This window comes from Micromys minutus (genome assembly GCF_963924665.1).
Source record: "Micromys minutus genome assembly, chromosome: 5".
Taxonomy (NCBI): Eukaryota; Metazoa; Chordata; class Mammalia; order Rodentia; family Muridae; genus Micromys; species Micromys minutus.
This window is the reverse complement of record NC_137974.1, coordinates 49,408,664-49,421,165: the sequence shown is the minus strand read 5'-3', so window position 1 is coordinate 49,421,165 and position 12,502 is coordinate 49,408,664. Positions and strand designations below refer to the sequence as shown.

Genomic DNA, 12,502 nt, shown 5'->3' with positions numbered 1-12,502 from the left:
TGTGAACAACTCCATAAAACATGTGAAAAAAAGCAAGGAAGTGTTCAACGCTGGAGGACGGGAGCCTGGAGCAAGGGCGTGAGGGGCCTGGCCCCTCGGCAGGTAGCGGGCGGTTCCAGGATTAGCACTAAGGAGCTACATTTAGGTTAATGGAGCCTGGGCCCAGGGCTTCAGGGCAGGGCCCCCAGTGACTTTGGCAGTTGCCTGGAACAGCCCTTGGAATCCAATTCTGTGGAGGGCAGGGCAGGGGGCCGCCCAAAGAGGGATGGGTGTAAACTTGCAGACACACTCAAGGCACGGAATCACTGGAAAGGGGCTGGGGGCAGGGTGCTGGTCAGGACCTGACAGTTTTAAGTAGGTTTCTCTAAAAAGTTTTCCAGATTTGCAGTTTTCCTTTTTTTCCTTTCCTTTCTTTTTCATTTTTTTAAAGCTACGAGAATGAGCGAGTGGATTTTGTCACCAGGAATGGCGGTATCTCTCACACTTCTTGTGCTTTTTCCTTTGGGGCCTCTGAGCAGCAGAGAGTAGGGCAGGCAGGAGGCTCCCTGTAAACATTTGGACTTGGGTCAGGGCTGGTGTTGGACAAAGCCAGGGGTCTAGGCTGGAGGAGTTGGGAAACTCTGCATGCGCTCCCCGCTCACCCCAGAACAAGACAATGGTTAGAAAGCCCAGGAAGGGGGTGCCATGGCTACTCCCGGCACCTCAGACAAAGCTGGGTTTTAGACAGGGAGGCCTGTGGCAACCCCTTCCCCAAGTCTAGAGTCGAGGGAGGGGACGGGGAGCTGAGAACAGAGAGAAAAGATGAGAGAAGCAGCTGGGGGAACAGGCAGGGAGCATAGTCTTCTTGCCTCATCTTCCTCATGGGTAGTGGGGAGCAGAGTCAGCGGTGGCCCATCCTGCCAGGCCCACTGCCCCTCAGAAGAGGCCACAGTCCTTCAGGTTGTTCTTGATGATGACGTCAGTGACGGTATCAAACACAAGCTGCACGTCCTTGGTGTCGGTGGCGCACGTGAAGTGCGTGTAGATCTCCTTGGTGTCTTTGCGTTTATTCAGGTCCTCAAACTTGCTCCGGATGTAGCTGGCTGCCTCGTCGTACGTGTTGGCCCCCGTGTACTCAGGGAAACAGATGGTCAGGGGGCTCTGTGTGATCTTCTCTTCAAACAGGTCCTTCTTGTTGAGGAAGAGGATGATGGAGGTGTCTGTGAATCACCTGTTATTGCAGATGCTGTCAAACAGCTTCATGCTCTCATGCATGCGATTCATCTCCTCATCCTCAGCCAGCACCAAGTCATAGGCACTCAAGGCGACACAGAAGATGATGGCCGTGACACCCTCGAAGCAGTGGATCCACTTCTTCCGCTCGGATCGCTGCCCGCCCACATCAAACATCTTGAAGTGTAGGTCCTTGAAGGTGAAGTGTGTTTCGACGATGCCTGTGGTCTTCACACGGGTCCGAAGCACACCCTGCTGCATAGGGATGTAGTTACTCTGTGCAACGCGCTCCAGGTCACTCAGGTAGTATGCAGCTGAGTCATTGAGCTGGTATTCCCGTGAGCGGCCAAAGCAGGCTTGCACACCATGGTCAGCCCAGAGTCTCCGGATGACGCCAGACAGGTCTTCAGGAAGCATACCTTGCTCCTCAGCAGCACAGGACAGTGCTAACAGCTGCCTGGCATCATCCGCACGCTGAGGGTCAGCAAAGTCAATCCGCAGGTTGCCCATGATAGACTGGATGGTGTTGCTGTAGACGACTGCTCGGTACTGCCCGCACTCCTCCTCTGAGTAGCCATCTTCCAGCACCTAACAGAAGCAACTTCACCTCCCGTGCCGCGTTCTCTCCGTCCTCCCGCAGGTTCTTGTCGATCATCTTAGAGCGCTCGGCTGCGCCTTGTCCTCGGCCCGGCCTGGCCCCCACACAGCTCACAGCCCGGCTCGGCCCCGCCCGACCCACTCCGCTCCCACCGCCCGCCCTCTGCGGGAAGCCCATTGTGTGTCTTTTATACAGGCTAGCAAGAATTTATATTTCCTTTTATTTCCACGTTCTAGGATAATAGGCATGTGTCACTGAACTTGGCTTATAAAGTGTTGAGGATAGAACCCAGGGTTTCATCATTCTAGGAAACTGCACTACCAAGTATGCCCCAGCCCCAGCCTTCAAGTTAAAAGTGAAAACAGAGCTGTGGGCAGAGTTCAATGAGCCCAGGGTTCAATCCCCAGAATGGCAGGATACAGTCTACAGTTGACTACTGACTACTGTTCCTTTCCCTGTGTTGAATGAATGAGACTGCTGATCATTTAGAATGGCCCTGTTTTAGATGTGCACTGTTACATCCACAACAAGAAGAACCACCCAGACAAGTTTTTTTTTTTTTTAAAGCTTACATTTTAAATTGTGCATGTTTGTGTGCGAGCGCTAGCACCTGTGTGCAGTACTTGAGAAGACCATAAGAGGGCACTGAAGTTACATGCTAGATTTTACAGACACAAACAGAGCCTTGGCAGAGAGAAGCGGGCTGAACCCACTAGCTTTACACGACCCAGACCGGTAAGCTAATCGCCGGCTCTGTCACCCAGCTTCACCGAACATCACCGGCGCTCCCTCCCTCCGCAGGGTTCGAACCTAAAGTCTTAAGGCCTTTTTAAAGACGTTCCCCAAGAGCCGCTCCGGGGCCCAGTGCGCAAGCGCCAGCCACGGCTTGGCCCACCCCCTCCACGTGCGGCGCACACCTCGCGCAGCTCGGCAGCGTTCGCCTCGCGCCTCCTTTACTCCCTTCGCCCGCCCCCTGCGGCGCCTGCTTCCTATTGGCTGACGGCTTCGTCGTTCCGATTGTAGCCCGGCGGGCCCCCACCAGCCCGGAAGTCCCGCCCCGCGTGCGGTGCCCTGGCCTTCTGACAGGCTTGTAGGCTTGTCCGTCCGCGAGGCCGGGCCCGAGTCGGCGGCTGGGGGCCCGCGGTCGCTGAGCGGCCCGGGCTGGCGGCGGTTTCCGGTTCAGCGCGGCTGGCGGGCGGGCGGCCCGGAGCGGCGGCGGCGACGGCCCCCGACAGACAATGAGAGCGGCGGGGCGTTGCTGAGTGGAGGCGGCGAGAGCGACGCGGGCCCGGGGGCGGGGCGGGCGCCAGTCATGGACAATCAGGTAAGAAGCCTCCGCCCGGGACTGGCCTCCGCTGCCCTGCGCGGCGCTGTGGCCGGCCCTGCACGCACACGGCCCCGTGGACGCCCGGTGTGCGCGCGCCCATTCGGATGGGCCCTTCTCTAGCCACCGCGACCCCGGAGCGTCCTTCTCCCATCGCCATCTCTGGATGCCCCTCCCCCCACTGCGACCCCACGCACCCCTCCCCCTTGCGACCCCAGGACTGTTGCAGAACCCCTTGGATTCTCAGCACCCCAATGCTACCCACTCCACCCTGGAGATGTGTTTATTTATTTATTTATTCGCCAGCGTAGTGTATCCACACCTCTGCGGCATCTTGGGGGACACAGCCTGGGCCAGAGCCCCGTGAGACACCCCTTAGAACCCTTGGGCATCATTCAGAAACCCAGGATTTCAGCACCTTGGGAACTCCATCTCATTCCAGAGGTCCCCGGAGGCATTCCTTAGGAACCCAGTTTACACACAGACTCCTGAGGTGCTTATCAGGATCCCAGGGCATTAGCACCCTGGGCATCACAGTCTGGAATCCTTTGGGATTCCCCTTAGAGTCTTGGTACTAACATAGCACCCTGGGGGATCCCCAGCCTGGTCCACAACTCTCCAGGAAGACTTGTGGAGTCTGTAGCCACTCCCACCATGGGGATCTATTATTCCTGGCCCAGAATCCCCTGGGGAGTCTTTTAGAATCCCAGTACAAGAATGGAACCCACTGGAATTAACAAAGCTACTCAGTCTAGCTGGGAGCTCCAATGTACTCACGTCTCCTGTGGATACAAATCTAGCTAGACTCCCTTCAGAACTCCAGTACAGGCTACAGCTTCTAGCATTCTTGTCTGGCCCAGAACCCTTGGAAACATGTCTCAGAACTTCAGTGGGACTTCCAGCCCCTGTGGTCCCTAGTATGGCTTAGAATCTGTACAGACCATATAGAGTTCTGACAGACAGCTCCAGGAACTCTAGGTTGAGCCCTCATATGTCTTCTTAGATTCCACACCACCCCAAATATGGCCCGAACCTGCCTCTTTCTTTGGAAGATTCTTTCTTCCTGGGACCATGACCCCAAGTCTCCCCAAACTCCAGGAACCCCCAACCAGGTGCTAGTGTACTGGTCAGTTTCAGGTCTGTTTTGAATTCTCTCTGCCCCAGCCCCACCCTCTCTCCATCTAAGACACCCACTTCAGGTCACTTCTCCCAGCCTCTTGCCTAGCCTGCCTCCTCCTCACTACCTCTTCCCCTCATGAGCATCTGGTTCCCTCGCATTCTGCCCTGGGATTCTGGCCTTTTGCCTCTGGGAACTTAATTCTGATGTGGGACCTTGAGCCTGGGCCAGAGTCTTAAGCCCCTTTGACCCAACCTACTGCCCACTCTGCTCTGTGCCCGGGACCCAAGGGTGGCACTGCCTTTCTGATCTAGACAAGGCTACTCTCAGACCTGGTCTCCTAGAAGCCCTTCAGAGTCTTGAGACCCTGTGATGTCCCTTGGCTTTGGCCAGTGTTATACCTGAGACAACGGTTTCTGATTCTCCATCTGTAACCCTCATCTAGTCCTCTCACCCTGGTAAGCCCACTTTGATTTCAGCTGGTCTTGCTGCAGCCATGGTCCCTAGAACAAACATCCCTTCTATCCCTGCTCCCTCTCCCCCTCACATTCTTATTGCCTTCCACCCTTGGTTGGTTCCCCAGGCTCCCTGTTGGCAGCCCCCTGCCCTGTTGGTTCTTATAAACCTGAGGGTCTTCAGGCACTTGTGCCCATGTGACCTAGCTTTGTACTATGAATTCCTCCCCATTTTCTTGAGATTGCCCTCACCCAGGGTCACATCCAACCCCCTTCCCTTCCCAAGCCCTAGGAAGGCATGGGGGCTGTGGGGGTGGCAGCTGATGGCTTTCTCTGCTGTTGGTAAGGGCAGGGTGGGCATCCCTAGCTGCTGGTGCCATGAAGATGGCTTTGTCTGGTTTGTGTAGTTTCAGATGCATGGTCAGGGACCTTCCTGTGTGCCCCACTATCTATGACCTAGGATCATTGGGGTAGGTAGCTGATGGCGTTGCTTTTGTCCCTGGTGTGCCTGGCTTTTTGTTAGTGAACAGGCTGTTTGCTACCTGGGCCCTTCAGATTGAACCACACAAAAAAATTCCCCTCCCTTCGGCACCCTTTACACTCCAGAGCTCAGGAGTCCCTGTCCTCCTCAGTAGAGTCCCCAGAGATTGGAGGCCATTCTCTCTGGTGTGCTGGGTGGCTGTCACTTTGTGGCTGCGATGCTGAGGAAAACCAGCAATCTCAGTTAAGGACAGTGGGGAACAGGATTTGCTCAGGTGTAGGACCCCTAAGAGCTGCCAGTGCTCAGCTGTGACTGGCAAATTTTAGGTTTCAGCCAAGTAGTATGAAAAGTTGAGTCCTTAGATCACAGGAGCACCTGTTAAATGCTGGGCAGTCATTAATGATTGAATACCCATTCCATACCAGAGAGTAACAGGACCCTGGCACTAGAAGTGTACCAGTGGTGCTGGGCTGGGGTGTTGGTGTGCATGTGCCATCTGCCTTTCTTTCCCTGCCAGCTCAGAAGAACCCCAGCAGCTGCTCTCCTTGCAAGTATGAGACCCCCTGTGGGGAGTGAAGAGCTGGCCCTCAGAAATGTGATTGTCCTCAAGGGACTGTGGGTGTGCAGGGTAGAGTCCAAGCCTCTCTCCATCATGGGGTTGCCATGAACCCATATTTGCCTTACTGGGAAGCAGTGTGCCCAAGTTTGGGTGCTACCCCTGCATGCATGCCTTCTCTGTCTCCGTCCTGGTCTCATGTTTGCCTGCAGCTCTGAGACTGGTGCAAAGGCCAGCACAGAAGCAGTAGTTTTTACTCTGGGCTTCCTGTTTTCCCTATGGGCAGGAAAGCCAGGAAAGTGTCTCAGGTATCCCCTTCACGCCCATGACCACCCCACTCCTCAGTCCAGTCTGTCTGTTGTATTGGATTTCCATGTTGAGCAAGGGCATACCCAGGATTGCTTTGGGGAGGACTGGGGTGGAATTGGCTTTTTGGGGTATAATGCTAGAAAGATGAGAAGGGTCTGAGAGCCTAGTGGGGCTCCTCAGCAAACCATTAGGGAGGGTGTTTAACTCCCAAAGAACCTAGGAACCCCCTTTCTAGAGTACCTCCTGGCCTGGCCTTAGAAAAGGGGTGCAGTGTAGTCACAGGTGGCCCTGTTTGGGACTGTTCCACTCTGGGAATGGATATTTTTGGCTCAGGTGTGGTGCCAGTGTGGGTTCTTTCCCTGATGTCCTGAGTGTCCCACCTTCCTACAAGGACTCCTGGCAGGGAGGCTGTGGGCAAAGCACTGCAGTTGGAGCTGAGGCCCTGGTCCTCTGTAGCTAGCCTTAGGCTTTGTCACTCTGTTCTGCTAGCCTGTCTGACAGGGGTAGGGACCTGCAGCCTGGATTGGGGCTGCCAACAGTTGCCCAGGGAGTAGGAGACACAGAGTGGCTCTCTTGTGTTGTAGACACCCTCAGTCTTCTCTTGGTATCTGCCATATCCATGTGGGTGGCATACCTGTCCTTTCCCAGCCCCTTCTCATCCCTTTGTTTTGAGCATTGTGTCCTGCCAGAGGGAAGAAGGTAGCCGGGCCCAGAAAGGAGGTGACAGTGGCTGGAGTCTGGGCCCCAGGGCTGCCAACCTAGATGTATTGTTCATTTTCTGTTCTCTAGACTGGCTTTGCCTTTTGGCCAGGTGCTTTCCACTATAGTGGAGGTCTTCGGGGACCATGTGTCTCCTGTGCTCCAGGAATGCAGTCTGGGATAATTCCAGAGAGCTCAGTTGACTTGCTCTTGTGTCACCAGTGCTCTGCTGGGTCTGGGTCCTGGCACCTTCACCATCAGTGTGTGTGAACCTTGCTGTGGGTGCAGACCGATGCTTTTCCTTACTGAAGGTGAGAGTCAGATGCATGCTAAGGTATCACCAGCAGGAGCCAGATTACAAGTGTAATTATACCATGGGGTGTTGTGTAGATTCCCAGAGGAAAGGGCATTTATTACAGAGAATTCTCCCAAGAAAATCAGATGAAAACCTATAGGAAAATTAACAGTTAATGACTGCCTCCTGGGCCAACGCTCTGACTGGGCATTTGAGGGTTGGCCAGGAAGAGTGGATGGTAGATGGGTGGGAGAAATGGGTTGATTGATGTGTGGATGGGTGGATGAGTGGGGGATGAATGGGTGGGAGGGATGGATTGGATGGATGGAAGGGTGGATATGTGAGGGCAGCATGGTGAGTGGATGGATGGATGGGTTGGTAGATGTGATAGATGGGTTGATGGTTATGTTAGTGCATGGTGGGTGAATAGACAGATGATAGATGGATGGGTGATAGGGAGGGATGAATTGAGGGATATATTGGTGTATGGTGGGTGGATAAGGGTGTGAGGGTGGATTTGGAGTCACAGAGCTGTGAGATGGGGTGTTCTGCCCTTTGCCCCACCACACTTAGAGACAGTGGGCTCCCTCAGGAAGGGCCTGTGAGATAGATTCCCCTTGTGTTGTTTGTTTGGCTCACTGGATTGGGATTCTGGGTCCGAGTGCCTTCTGCCAGTTGACCTGGCAGCATGAAGTCTCCTTTTGAGCCTAACTGACCCCAGGTGGCACTCTGAGGCTTTGGGCTGCTGTGCCCCTTGGCTTCTGATCTCCAGCAGCAGGATGGGGTGACACTTCTGGGGCAGGCCCTGGCTACTTATCTCTACATGGGGGCTTTCCTTGGGGTCCAAGCAGCAAGATCACTTGCAGCTCCCATTTTGGGGTTGTGCAGAGGCATCAGTGCACACATGATGGTGCTAGGAGGGCCTTGCAGGCCTGGCAGCACGAGGTGAGCTGTGCTGGTTATGACAGTGTCTCCACTTAGTTTCCACATCAGCACTACTCCTGGAGGACCAGCTGGTGTGTTTGCTCAAGTGTGGCACTGGCTCTGATGGGCACAAGGGATCCAGGTAGAGAGCAAAGAAGGGCCTGAAGATGATGACACCAGGGTAGCTAGGGCTTAGTTGCACCTTGAGATGCTGCAGCAGCTTTAGGCCCCTTTCTCATGATGATGGCATAGACCCTGTGCTGTCTGTCCAACCACTACCACACCACCATTTCTAGAAGATCCTGTCCCTCCCCTACCCCCCAGGGTATGTGGGTCTCTCCTTGAGGTTTTAGCACAGAAAGGACAAAAGAGATTAAGTCTGGGGGACGTGGACACAACTGGGGTGTTGTGGCCCTAGTTGGCACCAGTATTTTGGGCATTAGTGTCGCTAGCCAGTGCTTTGGGCACAGGCTGCCAACGCCTCAAAACCTCCTGTTTACTTTGGCTTGTGCCTTGAAATTCTGGCGCCTGCGTTGTAGCCCCAATGGAGCTGTGGTCATTTGTTCTTTCGCAATAGCCATTGTGCTGCCTGCGTTGTGGCCCGTATGAGAACCTCATGTCAGGCAGGCAGCCCAGGCTCAGCTGATGAGTTGTAGGATGTAGAGATAGGTCTACAGTGGATAGGAGCTCCAGAGAAGTGGCTCAGGGCAATAGGGTCATCAGTGTTTTGGAGTCTTGAAAGCCTCCAGCCAGCAGTGGCCCTCTGATCATGTTCTCCAGGGTGTTGGCAGTATTGCTCTGGAATCATGTTGAATTCTCTACCCAGACCCCATGCTCATAAAACTGCTTGTGCTTCGTCTGTAGTTTGTCCATGCAGGTGTCTTGGGGTCTAGCCATGCAGCTGAGGCTGGCCTTTAGCATATCCTCTTAGCCTCTGCCAAGTCACTACAAGCACCACACCCAGCAAGGTGTGTTGATGGGTAGATTCCCAAAGATGTTCCTAGTGCTGGGATCTGGGCTTCTTTCTGTTCTGCCAGTGTGAATGTCTATGCAGTTACAGCCCTGCCCACTTGTCCCAGAGACCACATTATATCTATACTCAAGTTTCTACTGTCAGGCCTCCCTTCCCTTTCTTCAGCTTCTTCCCCACCTGCCACCATTTGTGGCCAAGCATGTCTTTCAGATGTCCCTGCCATTACCCACTTACAGTCCACTATCATACCTGCTGTGCTCCATCTGGTTGCCCATCTTGCCAGCCCACTGGAGCTCTTCCTAGGAGCCTAAACTATGCTTGTCCTGGTAGAAATTTGTATACACAGGCACTAGAGGGGTTATGTGGTCAGGTGTGGGGAGAGGGTTGTAGATTCAGGTACGACTTCTGGGGTCTAGGCACCTGGACATTGAGGAGAGCTAGCAGAGGCCAGTGTGTGGGAGTTCCTGGGAGAAGGTGTGATTGTCTTGCTTTTCTGGGCAGGGCACTTAGCAAGCCAGTGTGGTCTCTGCTGCTGTCAGGACCCTGTTTCATATTGTCAGGCCCTTCCATCAAGTATATTTTGGTGGGGTCAGACAGGAGACCCCAGCATTCAGGAAGCAGAGGGGTGGAGAGTACAAGGGCAGCCTGGGCTGCATGGTAAGACCTTGTCTTTAAAGGGTTGGGGCTTGAAATATTAGGTCTGAGCATGATGGCATAAGTCTCAGAACTGAGTTCAATGATAGTCTGGTTTACAGAACAAATTCTAGGCTGGCCAAGGTTACTTAAGTGAGACCCTGACTCAAAAATAAATGTCTAGGGAGGGCCTGATGGTGTAGATTAGTGTTTGCCTGACATGCATGGAGGCCCTCAGTTGATTCCATAGTATCACAGAGAGAGAGAGAGAGACAGAGAGACACAGTGTGTGTGTGTGTGTGTGTGTGTGTGTGTGTGTGTGTGTGTGTGTGTGTCCGTACTTTTTTTGGGCTGAAGGAATGGCTCAAGAGTGCTGCATTGCTAACATGAAGACCTAAGTTGTGTCCCTAGAAGTCATGTGATAAAGCTGGGTGTGGTGCTTGCTTGTGATCCAAACCTTGGGGAGCTGCAGACAAGTCTAATTGGTGTGTTCCAGGCTTATAGGAGACTCTGTCTCAAAGAAAGTAGACCTGGGCAATGGCTAGATTATTAAGAACACTTGCTGCAGAGGGCCAGAGTTGGGTTCCCGGCATCAAACAAGTAACTCACAAGCTCTAGTTATAGGGGATCCAGTTCCCTCTTCTGACATTCCCTCACCCCAGCTCCACACACAGCAGATACACAAATATGTAAATAGAGTAAAAAAAAAAAAACAGTGAATAGTATTCCTGAGGGTGACCTTCAGAGCTGTCCTCTGCTTCCATACACACACACACACACACACACATACACACGCATGTATACACACGTTAATACATACACGTGCATATACACATGCACACATACACACATGCATGCACACACACATACCACATTAAAAACATAAAAATACTGGGGAGATGGCTTGGTGGCTAAAGTGCTCACTGTGCAATATGAAGGTGCAGTTGAGCTCCTAGCACCTGTGTAGACCAATACTGGGGAGGCAGAGGTCCTCTCTGCTTTCTGTTGCTGGGGTAAACACATTACCAAAGACAGGTTGACTTGGCTTATATGTCCTAATCGCAGCCCATCAAGTAGCCAAGGCTTGCTCCTCGGGGCTTCCTTAGTTCTGTTTTGTGTTCCAGGACCACCTGCTGAGATAGTCCGTGGTGGGCTGAGCCCTGGCATGTCAATCATTAATTAAAAAACCATAGCACAGGACAATCTGATAGAAGTGCTTTCTCAGTTAAGTTTCATGTTCAGATGACTCTGGCTTGTGTCAAGATGACAAAAAGTAACCAGCACCTGGGCAAGATGGTGACCTGGATGAGCCAGACCAGCACCGATGAGAGGCCCTTGGTTAATATGTACAGTTGGGTGGTGAGGATCTTTGGGCTTGCACACATGTACATAACATGTCCAGAGAAGCTTTTACAGACTGCAGGGTAGTTTGGGGCTGGCCTGAGTCACCTGGGGTTTCAGGGTATATTATTAAGACACTTGCAGGAGGAAGGAGGATAAGAGTACTCCATCATGGAGCTGTTGTGACTGGCTGGGACTGCCTAGTTGTGTTCTTCGAGGTCTCAGACTCTGTGTTCAAGTGAACAGCAGGGGCCATGATAGCTTCCATAAAGAACACAGATTGGGAGGTGGTCAGGTGGATGCCCTGTGGAGGGGACCATCAAGTCTTGTGATGTCCAGGGGATAGCAGGGAGTTGAAGGGGCCAGAGATGTTGATGCTAGGCCCTCTTTGCATGTGCTGGGGACTATGGTGCATGTGTGTCTGCTTCCTGGAAGCATGCATAAGTATGCACAGCCAGCAGAGAATGGGTCTGCCTCCATGCTGACCAAGTCCCTGCCTCTCTCTTTCCCCTCAGTGCACTGTCCAGGTGAAGTTAGAGCTGGGGCACCGTGCCCAGCTGCGGAAGAAGCCCACCACTGAGGGCTTCACCCATGACTGGATGGTCTTCGTGCGTGGCCCTGAGCAGTGTGACATCCAGCACTTTGTGGAGAAGGTCATCTTCAGGCTGCATGACAGCTTCCCCAAACCCAAGCGTGGTGAGTGTCCTTGCCCTGCTCTTTCCAACCTGTGGCCCTTGTTATCTTGGAGGTGGCAGAACCCTTTGTGGTGTGAGTAGTGACTATGTCCCACCTACTCATGGGAACTAACTGGGGACAGGTGGGTGCTGGAGCAGTCAGGAAGCATCCTGGGTCAGAAGCAGGTAGGGTGATGGCTTAACTCTGAGCATTCTGACTGGGTATACAAACAACTCTTAAGGACTGAGGGCTGGCCCCATGCCCAGCACAAAACAAACTCAACAGTATTTTTGGAGTTGTTTTTTGTTGTTGTTTTTGTCTTGTCTTGTTTTTATTTATTCTTTCTCACAGTGCTTTGTCTGGGCTTTCTTCTTCCCTTGTAGATCTTTGGATTATACGTTAGGTTTGTGCGTTTCTTGTGCTTTCTCTTTGGCTTTTTTTCCCATTTGTTTCTTCTATTCTGTTTTTGTTTGTTTGTTTGTTTGTCTCGTATTACTGTTATATTTTAGATGCTTGTTTGTAATCTAATGAGAGAGAAAGAAAGGATGTGGGCTTGGGTGGATGGGAAAGGACCTGAGAATAGTTGGAAGAGGAAAACTAACCAGAATGTACTATATGAACAATCTATTTTCAGTAAAAAGAATACATGCTATTTAGGGCAGAAAGGTTGTAAGGGCTATTATCACTACTGTGCTCGTATGTCTCTCCTGGGCACCGTATTCTAGGCTGTAGCATGTGGCTCTCATCGCTGTCCCTCACTTCCTCATCTGCCTCAGGAGCAGCTTCCCTGGGGACAGTGTCTGGTGAGGTTTGTGATCAGAGTTGACTTCTTATGGCAGATGCTCTCTGCTAAGGTGTGTGTGTGTGTTTGTGTAGGCTGGTCAGGCTGCCTCAGCTCTTCAGTCTTCAT

General features: G+C 52.8%; 1 protein-coding gene and 1 pseudogene across 3 annotated transcripts in view; one reads left to right on the top strand and one right to left on the bottom strand.

The window, feature by feature from the left end:
• Nucleotides 1-915: 915 nt before the first annotated feature.
• On the bottom strand, nt 916-1,987 carry LOC308421120 (guanine nucleotide-binding protein G(i) subunit alpha-2-like; annotated as a pseudogene). The gene has a single exon. The product of its transcript is annotated as a guanine nucleotide-binding protein G(i) subunit alpha-2-like (transcript).
• A 968-nt stretch (nt 1,988-2,955) lies between these two features.
• MLLT1 (MLLT1 super elongation complex subunit) overlaps nt 2,956-12,502 on the top strand; it is a 43,870-nt gene continuing 34,323 nt past the window's right edge. For both annotated transcript variants that reach the window (XM_080917299.1, XM_080917298.1), the window contains exons 1-2: nt 2,956-3,134; nt 11,433-11,613. In XM_080917299.1, coding sequence (XP_080773425.1) covers nt 3,123-3,134; nt 11,433-11,613 — 193 coding nt within the window. In that variant the 5' untranslated portion in view covers nt 2,956-3,122. The remainder of the gene's footprint in view (nt 3,135-11,432; nt 11,614-12,502) is intronic.